This window comes from Puntigrus tetrazona, chromosome 6 (assembly GCF_018831695.1).
Source record: "Puntigrus tetrazona isolate hp1 chromosome 6, ASM1883169v1, whole genome shotgun sequence".
Classification (NCBI taxonomy): domain Eukaryota; kingdom Metazoa; phylum Chordata; class Actinopteri; order Cypriniformes; family Cyprinidae; genus Puntigrus; species Puntigrus tetrazona.
In genome coordinates, this window is record NC_056704.1 from 13,252,089 (window position 1) to 13,271,716 (window position 19,628).

General features: G+C 37.2%; 1 protein-coding gene across 2 annotated transcripts in view; it reads left to right on the top strand.

Annotated features, from left to right (window-relative positions):
- The window catches only part of LOC122346939 (LIM domain containing preferred translocation partner in lipoma), a 159,986-nt gene that overhangs the window by 132,894 nt on the left and 7,464 nt on the right, over positions 1-19,628 (top strand). For both annotated transcript variants that reach the window (XM_043241840.1, XM_043241841.1), the window contains exon 8: positions 4,215-4,384. In XM_043241840.1, coding sequence (XP_043097775.1) covers positions 4,215-4,384 — 170 coding nt within the window. The remainder of the gene's footprint in view (positions 1-4,214; positions 4,385-19,628) is intronic.

The window sequence follows — 19,628 nt, forward strand, 5'->3', positions numbered from 1 at the left end:
TTAGGCTTCACATAATGTATATGTGTGTGTGACTTTTTTGTGTGTCTGTAGAGATTTCGTTGCAGCTGCTGATGTAATTTATGTGGGTCATCTTTCTGTATTCTCTACCAACTCCAATACTGAGAGAGATGTGACTTAATAACAAACATATAGTGCACCTACTGACAGGTGCTGAATAATCCGTAATAATTTATAATAGAACTGTAACCATTTATATATGAAAATAAAAAAAGCATGCACATTTTTCTTCAGTATAACAATTATGATTTAACCCATGTATTTTATAACATTTAAAAAGCAGAACAAAATAAAATAATTTTATAAAATTAGCAAAATATACGCTGCAAAACGTTTGGAAACACCCCTGGTAAAATGTGGTTTTGGATTATATAAATCCTTATAATTTTTTGGTGCAAATACCATACATTAAACTAATTTGACATTGTCATTGAAGACCAGCAATAATAATTTTCATTTTGATTGCATAATAATGGCAATGGGAGGAACTGGGCCGTGATGTCCGCAAGAAATGTCCAACCATTGTGAGCCGTCTTTGGGCAATCCTTCAGGAGGCTTGGAGTAATATATCGAGTCAGTGTTTGAATAATCTGACATCTTGGATGCCCAGATTATGCAGAGCTGCAATAGCTGCCAATGAAAAATTAAAATAAAATAAAATAAAAATTTCCTATGTATAAATTGATTATCTAATAAAATGTGTTGTCCCTTATCAGTACGCAAATATCACAAATTGAAAAGGATTCATGCCAATGTTGTTCAAAACCCCGCATATAAACTTTTGGAAGGAAGTGTATTCAAAATTATTGCATTAAATGCTGAATCCATATCATAAGATAATACACTGACTTTAACATAAGTAAAAATAAAGCAATGCTTTTAAATATATGATGGTGTATATTAGGGATGGTGAAGTTTAGAAACTATATATTTAATGTATATATATATATATATATATATATATATATATATATATATATATATATATATATATATATATATATATATATATATATATATAAACTGGTTTTGCATTTGTTAACACTATTAGGTTGGTCTGGGTTTGGATTTGGTGTAGGCGTTTTTTCGATTTGATGTAGCATTAACTTTTAGCAACAGTCCACGGATACATATCTATAGCAACGTAAAAAAACCCCACCGGGATTCACGTATTGAACCTGTGTTTTATCACCATCCAGTGCACATTTCTTTGTGAAACAGCAGCGAAACGTGCAGTAAGGCACGCAAAAAACGGGGCTGCACAAAAAGTGCACAGAGGTATGAGACCGGGTTGATTTTTACTGATGAAATGGTCCTTCACCTGACAAAAACGACCTAAACTGCTCTGAAGGCATTTGAGGATTTCTTTCTTCTCACATCCTGTGAGTCCACGGCATTCCCACTCCACTGAAAGAGGATTTCCGAACAGTTTCCTGCACTCAGGCTTTGAGAGTGACCTGCGCTCATCCCTTGGCTGTATTTCCCACTCACGTTCTCTCCTCGCTCTTTCTGTGCTTGTCTCTCTCACACACTTGTTTGGCTCAGAGGGGCCTGTGATCCAGAGCCGCTCTCGTTTCAGCCCATCTGAAGTGATTACCTTTGCCTGGGATTCCACCCACCCCCACAGGTCCCCCGGGGAGCCTCGGCAGGCAGACGGCTCCACTTTATTTCCTCCGCCTGCTCTGTGCTGTTCCTCAGCGGAACCCTGCTGCAGGTACAGCTCAGCGGGGTTGGAGTGGAAATTATCTAGAGATCGGCGTCAGTGAAGTAGCTCACATTAGTTTTAGTGACAGTTCAACACGGGGCACACAACACAGAGCTAAGTGGTAATTATGAATCAACATGACATTCATTTTTTTCACATGCTGTTTTTTCGTAGACAGGTGTGACAATGCATGGAAACCTTGTGTCGGATCATTTCACAGTGCCTTTAATTGAAGTAATGGTCTGTTTGGCTGTCATTCCGTTATTCACAAATTCAATTATTAAGCAGTTTTGTCCTGACGCACTGCAAAAGGTAGTGATAACAAAAGTGGTAATAATACTTTTAAAACATCATTCAAAAATGGGGGCCTGGTACGGTTGTTTTGTTACTGAAAAGAAATATTAAAACAATTCAAAACATCTGTTTCCTATTTCATCATATTTTAAAATGCAGCTTATTCCTGAATTTTCAGCAGCCTTTATACCAGATGTCACATGATCCTTCATAAATTATTTTAATATTCTGGTTTCAAGCTAAAGACAATTTCTGCTATTATTGCTGTGTGCAAAAAAATAGCATTTGTTTTGGAAAAAATTAACAAAAATCGAACGAAAAAGTCTTTACTATCACTTTTGATCAATTAAATTAAATAATAAAATAAAAGTAAATACATAAAAATAATAACCTAATAAGTAAAACAGCTTAACATCAACAACGCTAATATTTTTAGAGAATGTAAATTACATTTATGCTTAGTTTACCGTGGCAAGAAGAACTTAATTCAGAATGTATTCTCTTTATTATCTCTTTTAAATTTAATGATGTTTTTTATTTATTTATTTATTTACTGGAAAACAGGATAAAAATATCGATTTAAATAATGACTTTTTGCAATGCATCGACTGAATTGAACAGATACCGTGTCTTAATCCACACGCGTGAGGAGAATTATCTCTGATTAAAACTTTGTTGCGAAGAGGTGTTCGTATTCAGCTCGGCTTTGATATCTAATCTGAAGAGCAGAAAAGTTCAGTCTGTTTTGTTGATGCCGCCGACAGCTTCAGCGGTGAAAATGGGAGCGTGTCTGATATTCCTCCTGCTCACTGCTTCGCCTTTTGTCTGTGACAAGCTTGAACTCTGGCTCTCATTGCAGTCAGAAAGTGTATCATTTCTAAAAACAGGCTTAAATGAAGCACAAAAGAGGGAGAAAAGAAAAATGAGGAACTACAGAACTAAAGTTAAGTAAATTAATTCATAATATCTTACACTCTCTCTTTTTTGGAGATCGTATCTGTCCTCAGATGTGTAAAAAGGAAAACACCATAAGATATGGCACTAAAGCGCATTATTTCCTGATACTGCTAATTAAACTGCTAGCGTCATTAATTGGTTTGAAGATATCTTTGCATTGAGTTGGAGACATCTTAAGCTCAATTAAAGATAGCTTCGACTCAATTACAGATATCCAAATGCCGTGTCCCACAATATGCAATCGGGATCTTTTTTCGGCGCAACACCAGATGCCCTATAACACGAAGATTGTGCTCTTTCCACTTTCAAAGTTTTGTTTTATCATGAAAAGATTGCGTGCGTCTTAATGTGCCAGCGCGTTGTTTAATCCTATTCTCATCCCGATGGAGATATTATATGTGGCTTTATACAGTGATAGTTTGGTCTAAACAGTGGAATTTATTAGTGAGCCGCTCTTTGCACGTCTGCCGTCGCCTGAGTGATACGTTGCATGCGTTGCGAGTGAGAAGAGTTGACGGATGGCGGCTGGTGTTCGCGCATCGATCTCCATTCTCTCCACAAAGGGGGAAATCAGCTCACTATACTCCCCGTTAAGTGACTGACCTTATTAAGCGACTTAGATTTCTACAATTGTAGGGCAACCGATCACTTTGCCCTTTTTAAAAGGAAAAAAAAAAAGTCCAAACACTTTAAAGGGGTAAATTCCCAGGAGATGGTATCAGTCTAACTTTAGAAATGCTCTTCATATTCCGTTTCTTTTGACATTGACTCTTTTAATTTGTTTTATCCACAATTACTCAGTAGAGTAGATTGTTATCATCGGTCGCACCACAAAGATGAGTTGGCTTGAAAGGGCCAACAGACACGCTGTTTATTCAAGATTATCTTCGAACCTGACAGCTGAAGTGTTCGTTTTCTTTATAGTTGAAATATCTCATCTCCTTTGGAAAAAAAACAAATAGACGCAGAGAGCTTGTGGTTTGGAGGAGAGCAAAGGGTGAATAAACCATATCGCCACTTGAAATTGCTTTTCTTAATTAGAAAGGTTTCACAAGAAAGTGGCAGATGGTGCTATTTACGCTGTATATGTATTATCTGTTTAACCTTTACCTCCACAGTCTTTTTTAATCTCTCTCACCATATTGTGTTTATGTTTTATAGTGTCGAATGTGTTTGGTATGGTTTATGCAGTTTTCCTTCTTCGTCTGAACCCGTAATTTCAATGCTGTGGGTTTTGCAGGTCGCTGCGCAAGCTGTGGGGAGAACGTGGTCGGCGAGGGGACGGGTTGCACCGCCATGGACCAGGTCTTCCATGTGGACTGCTTCATCTGCATGACCTGCGGCTCTAAGCTCAGAGGGAAGCCCTTTTATGCCGTGGAGAAGAAGGCCTACTGCGAACCCTGCTATATCGTGAGTGTGATGGGTCTCATACTGTAATTAGTCACGTGAAGTATCTGCTAGATGCACAACAGGTGTGCGTACAAATTACACTCATTTCTTTCTAATGTTGAGAGAATGTGTGTGAGGTGTATTGTTATTTTCTCTTTGGCTTTAGAATGGTTCTTTTCTCCATTACGCAACACATGCTGGATTAAATATGGCTCTCTCCGATATCACAGCAGCTGCTTCTATATACAGCTCCTTATATATCCTTATACACGAACTGAAAACTGAATTAATAAGCTTTCCATTGATATATTGTTTGTTTGGACCATATTTAGCCGAGATAGCATAACATAGCATAACAAACCGCCTTTAAAGTTGTTCAAATTAAGTACAGCAATGCATGATACTAATCAAAAATTACGTTTTGTCCTAATGAATTTTAACATAAAAGAAAAATCAATCACTTTGACAAATGCAATGTATTTTTGGCCATTGCTATAAATATACCCCAGTGACGTAAAACTAGTTTAGTGGTCCAGGGTCACATTTCTGACCTAATAAATGCAATATATAGGTATACATATACAGTATATGCATATAATAAACTACCATTCAAGGCTGCATTTATTTGATCAAAAAATATTAAAAAAGCATTATTGTCGAATAATACTACAGTTTAAAAGAGTTTTCTAATTGAATATTTTTTACAATGTAATTTTTTCCTGTGATGGCAATGCTGAATATTAAGAAGCAGTTAATCCAGTCTTCAGTGTCACACATTCCTTCCAAAATCCTTCTGTGCTAATTTCATGCTCAACGTTCTATCAGTCTTAAAACATGTGCGAAACATGATGCTTCTTTTCATGATCATTTGATGCATAGAAAGTGAAACTGTTATTGTAGTATTATTGAGATACCTACTTAGTTTTTTTAATTAATTTTATTTTAGTTTTATTTTTTATTTTAGTATTTAGTTGAAAATTAATTAAAATGAGAACCGTTGCCCTAACTTTAGTTCCATTTTTATTTTTAGTCAACTATAATGTTTTAGTTTTTTTTGAAAATGTAAAATTTTTATTGTCACTTTTGAATGGCAGTGAATGGTTTGAATGGTTTGTTATTTTTATATCCGCGCAGTTATATATAGTGATACACCGTGACCTCATCTTTTGTTGTCTGCAAGCACACGTTCATACTGTTAGTTTACTTGCCGCTCAGCACATTTCTACGCACATATCCAAGAGGAAATACTTCAGCGGCGCTAGTTTGCATGCTCTTTGATGCTCTAGTTTCCTTGTCTTCATATGAAGCTAGCTTCAGCTCTCATTAGCTCCATGTTCTGAGGACTTGTCTAAGATCTGCCAGAAGCATCTGGCTCTGTATAAAACCTGGATTTAGGTTCTTTCAGAAATGTTACCCAAACCGTTGCTCTTTTCATAATCATTCACCTATTCCTGTCACACTCCTCATTCTTCCCTGATGAGCTGCTTCACACTTGTTAGCTCGGTAGTCAAATCCATAAGAGGCATAAAGATTAGACAAACAGTGGCCTCGCATGCAAAGGACCAAGCGTCACGTTCAACTCCATCCCATACATCTGATAAGCTTTCACACGGGCAAATCGCACTTGAGATGTAACACGAGTATTAAAATCACATTAGACTGCCAGATAGGATTACTTTCCTTTGTAGATTGGAAACCAAATCAGGGCCTCCTTTTTCTCCCTCCACCGTCCACCTTCCTTTTTTTTTTTGTATCTGAAAATATCTGTTGAAAATTCTCTCATTTCTTCAGGCCAACGGTAAGAGAAAAGGAAATTAGTGACAGTTACAGTAAAAAATGAAAATTAACATTTCTCATCCAACCGGAGGTTCGGAGTTTCTTATAAAAAGCTAACAAACTTTCGCAGCATGTTTTCCCACATTTGAGAGTTGTGCAACATCTGCATGTGCTGGCAGACATTAAAAGTTTTGAGAACCGTATTTTGTTTGTCATTGTTACAAAACACTTTTTAATTCCTGTTTCGAAGTGCAGACTTTTCAGCTACTCTGTGTGGGAAACAAAAAGGGATTACATTAAGAGTATTAGAGTATCGTTTAGTTCGCGCTTTTTGCGCAGGGGTCTGTAATGGCCTGACATAGCTGGCTATTAGGGTTCATGTTCTAATTTTGTGCGTAGCTAATTTTGCAATGGCTGTCAGTGGAGAAAGATGCGTTTTCGGACAGATGGCGTTGTTCTGGCCAGACATTCACTCATTGGCAGGGTCCAGAAAGATCCACAAATGATTTAAATAAATACTAGCGCAAAGTGCTAAAGGCTGTAATGTCACAAACTCGTTCACACCATTTCGACAACCACATTTTTTTTCGGAAGACCTGTCAATCAAATTAGTTCGCACTTAGCCACCAGTAACCTGGTCCGACCTTTCTCAGGCATGGCTCTCTTTATATGTAAGCAAGCAGGCTCTGCAGAAAGTGAAACATTGTTATAAAAAAAGGATTCTTTATTTGATTGTGGTGTTTATATGCATCACATGCTGACCCATTTCCAAGCTGACAAAAGCAGAAAAGTGCAGAAAAGGCCTTTTCTGTTTGATCAATCTTTACTGTAAGTATAGCATTTTGAAACCCGGAGTCGGTCAGCACCAAAAATAAGTATTAGCCCAACTCACAAAGAAACCAGGCCATTCCTCAAACTGTCTTTTATTTCATCATTGTTTCCCGTTTGTACTTGTGTTATTTCCATTTCCACTAGCATGTGTAGCCTACTTACATTTCTGTTGTGGCCTCAGTGTTTCCCTATTTCCCTTTTAAGAAACCGCTGTATTACTGAGCCAGCACTTTCTTTAGTGCTCTTCTCTTTTATACAGACAATGCAAATTTCAAAGAAGCCAGAATATTGTTAATATTGGTCAGATAGGTTTAACAATTTAAACTGACTAAACGTTTTATTATGAAGGGTCACACTGTGAGCCAAAATTACATTTTGCATTATATCCAACCAATTTTTTTTTTTGCAAAGTCTATTTTTTAATTCACTTATTAATACACTTATAAATTATAATAAATAATATTGTTCCTTTTATGCCCTCTTGTGCTATGGCATCTTGGGCCAAATGAAAGGTCATCATGTGGACCTGGTTTCGGCACCACAGCAACACTGTATGACTGACCAGACAATTTTTTATTAATAACTCAATATTGCGTATTCCATGTCCGTGCGTGTATTGAGTTGGAAGTAGCCATATAATAGCCCTGGCTGAGTGATCGGGGGAAATTATGTTTTGGAAGAAAATCTACAATATTTAGCAAAAAAAATAAGCACCACTGGGGCTTAAGCAGATCATACAAAAACATAGTAATGTATGAATTATGAATTAGCCACCAATTTGACAAAATACAAAACAGTTACGAACTGCCCTAAGATTGTGTGGAATGTGCAGATCCATTTATCGAACCTGTAACGTCCTACCTTTATGTGTTTTTGTGTTCTTGATTTCTGTCAGCCAAAAGAAGAAGTTAAGCATTTTTTATGTTTAGGGTGATGAGGATCACTATATGACGGTCTTTGTTGCATCATAGGTAGCTGATTCTGTAGGAAATACCAAGTTCTCCAAATGATAACATAGCCATAGCTCTGTGGTTTCACTGCCTGTCTTTGTCACCCACTGCTCAAAACGGCAAATCCAGAGTAATTTCCAGCACTGCCACCAAAGCCAAAACCACCTTACCACTCCTCCAGCTTTTCAGTAAACCCTCACTAAATTATCTACACTTACCGCTGCGTCTAGGGCACGCTGCCATCTTGGAGTTCAGTAGAGGGCACAGTTTCACAGCATCATTACTGAATTTTCAAGGGAGCATAGGCAAACTTGAAATAATAAATCTTTAATAATACATTTTAACACCGTAGCAGTGCAGGTTTCCTGACCACTGCTGTTTTTTTATATTAATGGGATATTTCATCAAAAATAGCATTTCTGGTATCATTTTCTCACCCTAACCTAAACCTGTATGTTTTTTTTCTTCTTCTGCAGAACGCTACTGGGGATCAAACGACTTTCATTGTACAGTCAAACAAATCGTTGTATAGTGAACTATCCCTTGATTTTTTTCCCCTGTACTTCAAGTCACAATGCAAAACACTGCGAGAGACACCGAGTTTGTATAGGCTACCCATTTTGTTGAACTTCAAAATGATAGGAAATAGGCTGTAAGTAACGAGACTGCAAAGCAATAGTTAACCTTTGTTCCGAAGAACAACGTCAGACTGTTATGTCTGTCTGTGTACTTCTTCAACAGATGAATCACTTGAACAGTTGAAGTATCGGTGACTCAGGCCATCTCTTGAATCACCCCCGCTGCACTGATCAGCTCTCAGAATGATTGTACTTGTCTTCCTCTGGAAGTTTTCCAACTTGGATCCATGCGCTAAAGAGGGCCGGGATAATTTAAGAACTTTATTTATGCATTTCATCAGCATAAATGTTCTTCTGGCACAAGATCAAAAGGATGGAAGAAATCTGAATTTCTTAATGAAAGTAATTTCTTCTTCTTTTCTCCTCATCCTCAGGGTCATACGCCTCTGTGCGATTAGAGAATGAGCATGAGACTTTGGTCTCTATAGAGACATGGCAGTCCCCCAGTGAGCTGGGGGAAAACTTCAAATGAGGCCAGCGAGTCAGTCTAGGAATCTTTTAAGATAGGAAGAATGCACATTGTACATTATTTATCAGTTTATTTATCTGCAGAGAAAGGATCATAGAATTCGTATTTTCATTGTTCCTATATAAACATCTCATTTACTGCTCTGTGTGCCTTTAGGGAGACAGAATGGGAGAAAACACCTGTTATGTATCTAGTGTCATTTGCTTTATTCTAAAGAAAAGAGACTAAATGTATTGAAATCTTCTTTTTCGACTTCTTGGTAATCCGGTCACGTCTTACAAAATAACTGAATTTTCTTCTATAAATACTTTGGTGTTTGACAATCGTTGTGTTTTTGAAGTGTTTTCAATACAATTTCCATGTCAACTTGTTGGGTCCTGAGTTAAAATGATAATTTATCATAATGATCATAACTTTAATATGGATTGCAGTTCTTCATTGTGGCTTTTAAAATTTTGATTCATCTCGACTTCAAAAGTCATCTTGTCATCAAAAGACATCTTGACAGCATTCTGTAACTGATTTCTCTCCTTACTTTAAGGGGATCAAATTTCACCACTGATTTTGTACAAAATTACATTTCATTTATAATTATCGTAAGCATTTATTATGTCAAGTTTCCCTTACGGTGTCTTTCTTTGGACAGCTACAATTTTGTACAGTTAATAATCAGCCCTTACAGTCATGTAGTGTCTGTGTCTGTGTGTGTGTGTGTGTGTGTGTGTGTGTGTGTGTGTGTGTGTGTGTGTGTGTGTGTGTGTGTGTGTGTGTGTGTGTGTGTGCGTGTGTGTGTGTGTGTGTGTGTGTGTATGAAAGATTAATATTAATACTAGTAGAGGCATCTACATTATTTGAACAAACTATTAAATATCAAATAAATGCTGTTCTTTTTAACTTGCATATATATATATATATATATATATATATATATATATATATATATATATATATATATAGATAGATAGATAGATAGATAGATAGGAAGCACAACTCTTTAAATTAAAATAATGAAAAATGATTCTTGAACACTCTTGTCAGAGTAATTTCTGGAGGGTCAATCAAAAATAATAAATATTTAATATTAATAAAAATATATACCAAAATAAGGAAAATATATTTTATTTACAAAACATTTTTCTTTAATAATAGGATTGTTATTGATAACTATTGTTGTTGTAGGTATTATATATTTGCAAGTATTTCAGAACTGAAGTACTACGTCTCAATCAGTGAATAAAGACTGTCATAGAGTGACATCCAGTAATCTTTGTCTATAGCTTCAAACAGGAAATAGGAGACCATTTGTTAAAATATCTTGTTTTGCATATTCTTTGGTACAGCGCTGATATCTTTAGCGTGTTTCCGCCTCTAGGCAATAGACAACACAGAACTTTTGAACAGTTCAACTAGATATCATTCATTCCTTTCAGTAATAGACAGGAAGGCTGCCTGCTGGAGATTCTCTGTTATCTCTCATCTCCTTCCTGCTTTCCCATCTTATTACCGTCCGTGTGCTCCTAGCGTCGCAGCTGACCCACAAAGCACAATGGTAATAATCAGCTTTTGTGCGTTGGTTTTCCCTGGCTCCGCCCATCAGCGACTTATCATTGCTCGTTTGAATATGGCACAATACAGATAAACTTATTCACAGCTCAATTGATCCCCCTTTTTGCATGAAGTGGTCTCTAATCCCGTTAACGTGACATCAGTGGCCTGTCTGTTGTTTTCACTAATTAACTTGATGTGTTGTTAAAGCAGCAGCTGTGGTATGCATCTGGTACCCGCTCTCCGACCTTTTTCGCTTTCAGATTCCTAATGTAATCGAGGCTGCACATGTTCGCCGTGCCTCTTACACAAACGCAACTATTTCGGCTTTATCTTGCACAGTGGGAACAGGTTTTGTGCAAAGTCAACAGCACATTATTCCATTATTCACAGTTTACAGCACTGATGTTTGCCTAGCTTTTACAGTACGTTCAGCCCGCCGGCAGACGTTTTAAGACAATTCATGCAAAAAATCAAAACAAATCAGAACCTTCAAAGTTACAGACACTTTCACAATTGTTCTGCAGCAAAGCGCAGAACCACCACGTCATTTTCCTCCTCCTTTAATCCTTTCGGTCTGTAGAGTTTAACAGGGATTTGGGGGGAAAGTTCAGCGCTCGAGGCTTCTCTGTGGAGCTGTGTGATTAGGAGGGTAACTTAGAGACAAATGTTCCTGAAAACTTCTATGGCCTAAATCACCGGAAGGAAAAAGACACTACTTTTGGGTGAACAGAAGTGGTACTCTGGCAAACGAGAGAGCTGCTTCCTCGGTGTGGGCTAAGCGCTGCGTTTGTATGCAAATATACAAATAGAGCTCTCTCTGCGTAAAGCTAGTTAGCTTGTACAGCACCAGAGCGTGGGCGGTAAATACAGTTTAATTCAAAAAAGATGTTTATGTTCATGAGTTAATGGCATGTGAGGAGATATAGAGAAAAAGAAAATTCTTTTCAAATCTAGTTTAAAACACATAGTCCAAGTTCTTAGGAATGTAAACTTTGCATTGATGTTAGATGCAAGCGATTTTGAAAACTGTATAAACCGTTTTTCGAGGGAAGATTCAGTGTAATGACTTTAAAAGTGTTTTGTACTGTAGCTTTGCTACGGTAAACATTTTTCTTGCACACTTAATACGTACACATTTTTTTAGCGTGCCGTTTAAAAATTGGGGGTCTTTGAAGATTCATTCATGTTTTTAAAAGAAGCCTCTTGTGTTTAACAGGGTTGCATTTATTTAATCAAAAATACAGTCAGAAGAGTAATATTGTGAAATACTGTTACAGTTTTACATATCTATTTTCTATTAAAATGCATCTTAATTTATTCCTGTGAAATCAAAGCTAAATCATGTGCTATTTTTATTTGATTATTTGTCTTAAATATCATGAATTTTGGGGAAAGTTGCACAGCCTGCACTAAAAAGCAACACATCACTAATCCACATTTTTTTGTTTATCATGGCAAAAATGATTGATTATTTGATTCAGCTGAGCGTGCGTATGATACATTCCTTGAGTCCTGGATTGCAGCGGCAGAGCCGTGATCTAAAACATGCCACATCGCGATAGTCACATCCACATCCTCCACGAACTAGCGCTCAGAACAGGCTCACAGATACCCAATTTCCATAATTCCTTTAATGAATCAGGTGCCAAAGCAGCACCTAGTGTGCAAATATATACGCCACTGTCGGCGGGCAGAATGCATTCTGTGAATTCCCCTTTAAAAAAAGTTTTGTAATGGTCACACAGGTCATGGTTTTCCAGGGTTTATGAACAGAAAGTACAGAGGACTGCACAGCTGAGGCTAAATTTATGTGTCCCCACTCTGAGTGAGTTTGTAGGATGATGCACATTATCATAAATTAAGAGCTTTGTACAGAGAGTGCTAGTGGGGGGAAGTGCAGTTTGTGGCTCTTTCCCCTAGTGCAAGATCAGCTTTGACATGTGTTTACTCCTCTACATAAATATTTAGGAACACAAAAATTCTCTCTGGTTCAAATCTTTTGCTCAACTCTTTGGTCAAGTCCCCCATGGGCCAGTGTCTATGTCACAAACTGTTATCCATATTCATCAGCTCAGCCTGATTGCTTCTTTTGGCCTTCTAGCTTCTGTTTTGGACTGATCCACTGTTTCGTAAGGAAGCTTATTTTCACAGAGACATAAAAATATAAAAAGGCAATTGGTGCAGCTATGTCTTGCGTGTGTGCGTGTGTGTGTGTGTCCATCAAGAAATAATACATCACATATACTTTTTCTCACAATTAAGTTTTATTTTCTTAAAATAGTGAGTTTTTATCTACATGTGACACTTGACCACGAAACTAGCCACTGGGGTATATTTGTAGCTATAGCATTTTATGGGTCAAAATGAAATTATTAAATTAATTTGTGCCAAAAACCATTAGGATATTAAGGAAATATCATGTTCAATGAAATTTTGTACATTTCATACCGTTAATATATTAAAATGTAATTTTGATTAGTGATTGCTTATTTAAAAGTGATCATCTCAGTATTTACTTCTTTTTTTTTTTTTTTTTTTTGCAACCTCAGATTCCAGATATCCAAATAGTTGCATCTCAGTCGAATATCGTCCTATTATGGCAAACCATACATCAGTGGGTAACTTATTTATTCATAAATCTTAATTTTGACATTTATTGGCTGGTTTTTATGATCCCGTGTTACAAATAAATAAATAAAGGTAAATAGTGAATTTTTTTCTCGCAATGTTGCACGCTTGTCTCACTTTTCTTCTTAGAATTTCAAGTTCAGCTGACTTCTGAACATTTTTTAATGAGTGCATTTGGATGTTTGCGAGTTAACATCTCAGGTCGGCGAATAAAGTTGGTCAGAATTGCAAGATTTGAACTCTTGTAGCTATTGACCTTTTGCAGGGAGTTTGATTGACAGGCAATCTGATCAATCATGACACGAAATCCAGAATCTAGATAGGAGAGTAGATTACTGTAGGTGGACTTGAAAAATGGTGACTGTTTTCGTATACCGCTAAAAAGTTGTGATGTTTATTCGTGCTCCTGCGAAGGGTCAATTCATCAAAAAAAATGATGTCATTACCCTTTTTATAGATTATATTCCATGGCAGAAACAAGCTTCCATAGTTTCAGGAACCAATGGGGTGTTGCTGAACTTTTGTAGCTTTGACTACTTTAAAATTAAAAGTGAACTGGCGTCAGAAGTCAAAGTACTGTACAAAGTCTTTTAATATGAGATTTGATCAGATTAACCAATTTAGAGGGTTAAGCAGATCACTATTGACCTCATTCACTGAGCTTATCATTAACCATGATGTTAAATACACAAAAACATTTTCTCAGCCAATAAATTAGTTCTTAATCCAGGATCAGTGGAAGAAACGGCCGCCCTGCTGTTGAGCAACAAGAGGTAAATGATGTTTTGTTCCATGTAAGTTGCCCACTGCTGATCATCTCAACAAGACTAATGGCTGAGACTGGCTTTTTTTTTTTTTTTTTTGAAGCAGGCGGACTGCAGGGCTGAATGGCATTGAGGTTAATTATGTTAGTAAGGTGCTATGTTTGTGGCACCCTGCAGATCTCTTCCCTGTCGAAACTGCTCTCTTCCTGCCAGGCGGCTCACGTTACTAACTGTCAGAACACTTAATTGCCTGGAGCACTTAATTAATTGGAGATCATAATTTCTGGTAATCGGACGTGTTTAACGTGGTCCCCCTTCCCCATCTTTCCTTCTGGACTTTTACTGCATGATTATTCAGATCCAGACAACTTGTTGGATGGAAGCAGGTTTAGATAAATGGCCAGGTCCCTATGGCCTGCTTCATTACTGCCTGATTTACTGCTCACTCTCTCATGGAAAATATGGGGAGAAATGCAATCACCATTATGAGATTGCGCATTCCAGAGAATTTGATTTTACTATTTGGGTCAGTGACAAATAAGAGTGCCCACAAGAGAGGGAAATCTTTTAAAGAGTGTAAAACTGCTGTTCTTAGAAATATACTCCTTACATTCATGTTAGTCTCGTATGGTTTTGTAAGGAAAGTCTTTTTTATGTTACTTCCAAGAAATCATTCTTTTTATTTAAACTTTTTATAATAAATTGTTATTACTATTATTATTATTAAATAATTTATCAAACTATGTCACACTACATGACAATTGTAATTAATTTGACCTAATATAATTTGACATTAATATTATATAGCATACATATATATATATATATATATATATATATATATATATATATATATATATATATATATATATAGCCATTTATTATAGCTATTCAGCATTATAGAATAAATGCAAACTATGAATTTTAACATTTATTAGACTTATTAAAATTAATCATTAATAAATAATCATTAATAAATTAATTTAACTTAAACTTCAGATAAAACCTTTATATCATATCAATACATATATTTTATGTCAAAGAAATCCATAAAAAGAAAAATTATTATTTTTTGTCCATAACCTGTCCATATATATATATATATATATATATATATATATATATATATATATATATATATATATATATATATTTCTTTTTTTTTTTTTTTACATTGTTTTACCATATTAATTTAGATTATAGTATACATTATTATTACATCAATAATTGTTTTTAATAAATAACTTTGCACCACTAGTCGAGGGCCACTGATATTTTTATGTAAAAGAACCTGCAGTTTTCCAACCAAGAGACCTGTGTGCTAATTTAAAGAAGCCTATACTGTATAATGGATTCACAAAGGCCATTTTTCAGGCTACGTCGAGACATTTTCCCAGGGTGGCCCAGCGAGGGTATATTTTGCCACGTTCAGCGAAGGCTTCTGGTAACAGATGTCCTCTGTTGCATGATACCAGCATCCCGTCGGCCAGACTGTGCCACAGTGCAAGTTTCCACCCACTTGGCTGGGCCAACAGTCATGTCTGTCATTGTTCTGGAGGAAGGTGATGACACACTAGAATTTGAAAACAAAGCTCCTCAGCAACAATTACACGTGCTCACAGTAAAGTTCATGTGGGTTTCATAGGTCAAATCTGATCAGAATTAAAATCACGAACGGAATAAATGTCTTCGAGCTTTCTTTTATATGCTGTGTGGCCTGTTTGATTGCGAGTGACGTTGCTTCCCACCTTGCCTTCAGCCCGAGCCGATTGATGTAAAGGGTAGGAAACAGGCAGAAACTCACACCAACACCTTTCTGGAGCTGCCCTCACACCGGCACGGCTTGAAAGAGTTAGCGTTGCCCACGCTCGCCTATCACGCTGAAGTACAGAGGGCGATGAAGACAGGTGAATCCACCCTGCTTGTTTCGCTTGATGTTAGAAGTACAGCAGCAAAGCATACGTTCGAAGCTCTCCGCCGCCGTTTGCTATGAAATATTCATATCTGTCTGCATTAGCATTAGCAAGCTACTAATTGAGTTCTGTGTATTCAGACATGATTAACTGGCTGGCATTCCTCAAAGGAGAGACCCAATTAGATAGCACTTGCATGAATTGCCTTGCAACTTCCCTCCTCGCGCTGTTGTTCCTGTTTGTGTGTGTGGTTGCATTGTGCAGGTTGCAGAGCTTAATTTTCATTACTCGCATGTCTCTCCTGTAATGTAGATTTAAGCAGGCAGAACATGGGACCGTTTGAAGCCTGTTTTGTAGCTTCTTTTTTTGAATCAAACTTGCATCCCTTCCTTAAAGGGAGGAAGATACGTGACCCCAAGCTGACCTGATGGAATGTCACTTCAAGTGCTGCCTGCTGTGTTTTGGCTCCATTATAAGATGGATCTGGAGCCATGTGTCAACAGCAGTCACATTCTGCTTACCAGCTGATGTTAAGATGGGCAGACAGCATGGATAAAGTTTAGGAGAGGAAATGAAGACAGGGAAGGATTAGGATCAATGACATGTTGCTCTTTTTTTTCCAGATTTTTTGTTATTCACAAATTAGGTTATTAATTGTTAAACTGTTATTTTGAATTCGGAATTCAAAGTGTGTGTGTGTGTGTGTGTGTGTGTGTGTGTGTGTGTGTGTTTTAAAATAAAATAACTGTAAATAAAATAAAATAAAATAACAGTTTTATGTAAAATAAAATAAAAAAATCACCACTTGAAGTTGATGGTTATGACATTTTATGTACATGGCATTTTTTACAGTTAATAATTGTGAGCTTTATTTTTTTTTTTGATAATGTATAAAAAATGTTTAAAAGCATAAGGAGCCAACAAGCATTTTCTAAGAACTTGCCCCTTGTATTTCAGACTGATATTTATATATTTTTTAAGAATTCCTTTTCTTTATCAAGGACTCTTTTTTGTGATTGCCCTACGTCTCGATCTTTTATTTATATTTGCTTTGATTAATGAGTGAATAGACGTGTTGTACGGTATGCATGGTTTTTGAATGAGATTGATTTTCAAATGAATTCCTCACCGAAAGATCTTAGAAACACTGGGAAATTCTACAGTAACGGTGAAACCTTCTGAGGTAACTGCCATAGTGAAGTCAGCAGAGGAACGTCTCTGAAATGTAATGGCGGGGTGATGTCTTGGGAAAAGACGTCGAGAGTTCTTGGCTCAGTGCCTCTGCATTCATATCCAATCCCCTGTAGCTCTCTTTCCTTTAACTCTCTTTATTTAAGTCGCTCAAAAGATAGTTTCCCCGAGCACCTCACAGTCCCAGAGATCCAAAGCGGCGGTTTGGTTCTAGTCTGGTTTTCAGTCCGCTCAAAGCTAAGGACCTTCCGTCCACCTGTGACCCATTACAATCCATCAAGACTAGTTAAAACTGACTTCCTCGTTCTCAAGACCTGTGTATGTCTATTTTATAATGACATTTTCTTAATTTAAAAACTATATGCAGTATATGATTAAAAAAAGTGTAATTATTCATGTCTTCTGACCCGTGTATATAAAGGCCAAACCACACTTACCAAGATGTCTATGTGTTATGTATATTAATCATGCAGTTAATTAAATTGAAATTTTTAATATAATGACAGGCCTGGTAATCTTACATACACACACAGGCGGTTCAGCTACAACGAATGTAAGATCTTTAGTCAATGATTCATCTATTCAGAGCAGCCTACTGACCTTTGACCTCTCAGCTACATTCAGTGAGTTCATAGTTTTGCTTTCTCCAATATAAATTCACTTCATGATCTGTTGATCTTGATCCTCAGGGAGTTATTTTTATTTTGTATTTATTTATTTTTTTCTAGGGGGCTGCCTGTATATGATCATATCGCTCTAACGCGAGGTTGTCATATGTACATAAATGAATATGGAAATTTGGTGCTGGCAGACAATCAAAAAGTTTTATCCGAAATATTGCATAATATATTTATAACGACTCAGGCTATTGCTCGAGAATTAAGTATTAAAGCCCATTTCGGTATTAAAACTATTTTGATTTGAGAAGATGTTTGAGTGCGGTTTCCAAGGTGGAATGCATTTGGCAGAATGACATTGAATGGTACAGGTGTTTTATTATTCTGTGCAAAACAAACCATGTAAAATTGATAAAGCCTGCTATCAAAGAAGACATCCAGTAACTTCACAGTGTTTTGCTTAAATACACATCGAGCGTCGTGAATTGGCAGTTGATGCTCCAAGAGTATATTTTCCTTCATGAATATTGTTCCTCGCATTTTTATTTCACTTTTATTCCATTCTATACAGACAGTCCGCTTTCTGTTTAATGCAGACCAGTCTTCAAATAAGTATCATCGTTTGTGAAATGCAACGCTCTTACTCGTTCTTATGTCCAGTACTATGCAAAGTTGTCCTGTTAGGGCATTCTTTGTTGTGTTTGGAGATTAGCTGTGCTGCACCCGCAAAAAGAAGAGTGGCTGGAAGAAAGAGAGAAAGAGAGAGTGTTGGAGCACTTTGTCAGGAAATTGAAAAAGAAGAGGCTACAATTGACTTCAGTGCTCTCCACTCACCCTTTCGTTCAGAAAGAGGCTGTCTGACCTAAATTCATTCTACCTCATCTGCCTAGACGTTTGTTTAGCCTTCTGGGCAAACACTTAGAGAAATGTATGAAGCTGAAAAAAAGAGGAATATATGTGAATATATTACACTCAGGCAGCGGAGAAGAGTAAACTGAGAGCATGAGTAGACATTTAGTGCCCTCTAGTGGCTCTCCAAACTGTTATTCTTCCACCAGAGAAGCCATTAGCGGTGCTCTGTGCAGATTTTCCTAAACCATCTTTGAAAGTTATTACCGGACAGTAAATCCACAGCATGTAAATCAAAACTGCTTTGACGTCAACATAAAAGCTGCAGCAAACTGAAAAGCTGCGCTCGGGAAGAGACGTCTGACTGACCCAGACTTCACTGTCACGCTGTTCGTACGATGACTCTGGCACGGCGTATTGTGTGAAATCTGCTCTGAAGTGTGAAAGCGGACTGTTTTTGAATGTTTCTTCAGAAAACTGTAAGCAGCAGGGATCCAGACTCCGCTTCAAGTCCTTTATAAAAGCGCAAAGACTCAAGTTAAACATTAGACTGTGTTCCTGAAGGCTATATACAGGCTCTCTGTCTTTCTATATTTTCCCCTCCCCCTCTTCCTCGCCTCAGAGTTATGAGACAAGCCTCAAGGGTTCTCAGCGGCAAGCTTATTAAAGGCTTTATCCGTTTCCAGGATTTGCAGAGGATTGTGGAACGGACATTGTTTGTACACAAGTGTTGCTCTGGGAAATAATGTTAATTTCTCTTATAGTTGTGAAAGGGATGACACAAATTAGAAACTTGTGTACCTATGGCCTTGTCGAGCCTTGGCGATCCCTTTCCAGACATGCCGTTCTGAAGCTGACTTGATCTAAGAATGATGAGCAGATCGTAGGAGCTCAGGGCCAGGTCCTTTGACCCCCGCCTCAGTTTGCCGGTGAACCGAGAGCATGGGAAATGATCCCAGAGCACAGGCAGTGCAAACAGGATTTGGCTGTGTTTATACGTGGGACTCCTTCCAGTAAATTCTGTCCATGCAGCTGAAAACTCTATATACTACAGATCTGTTCCAAGTGACGGATATATTCATAAGTGACAG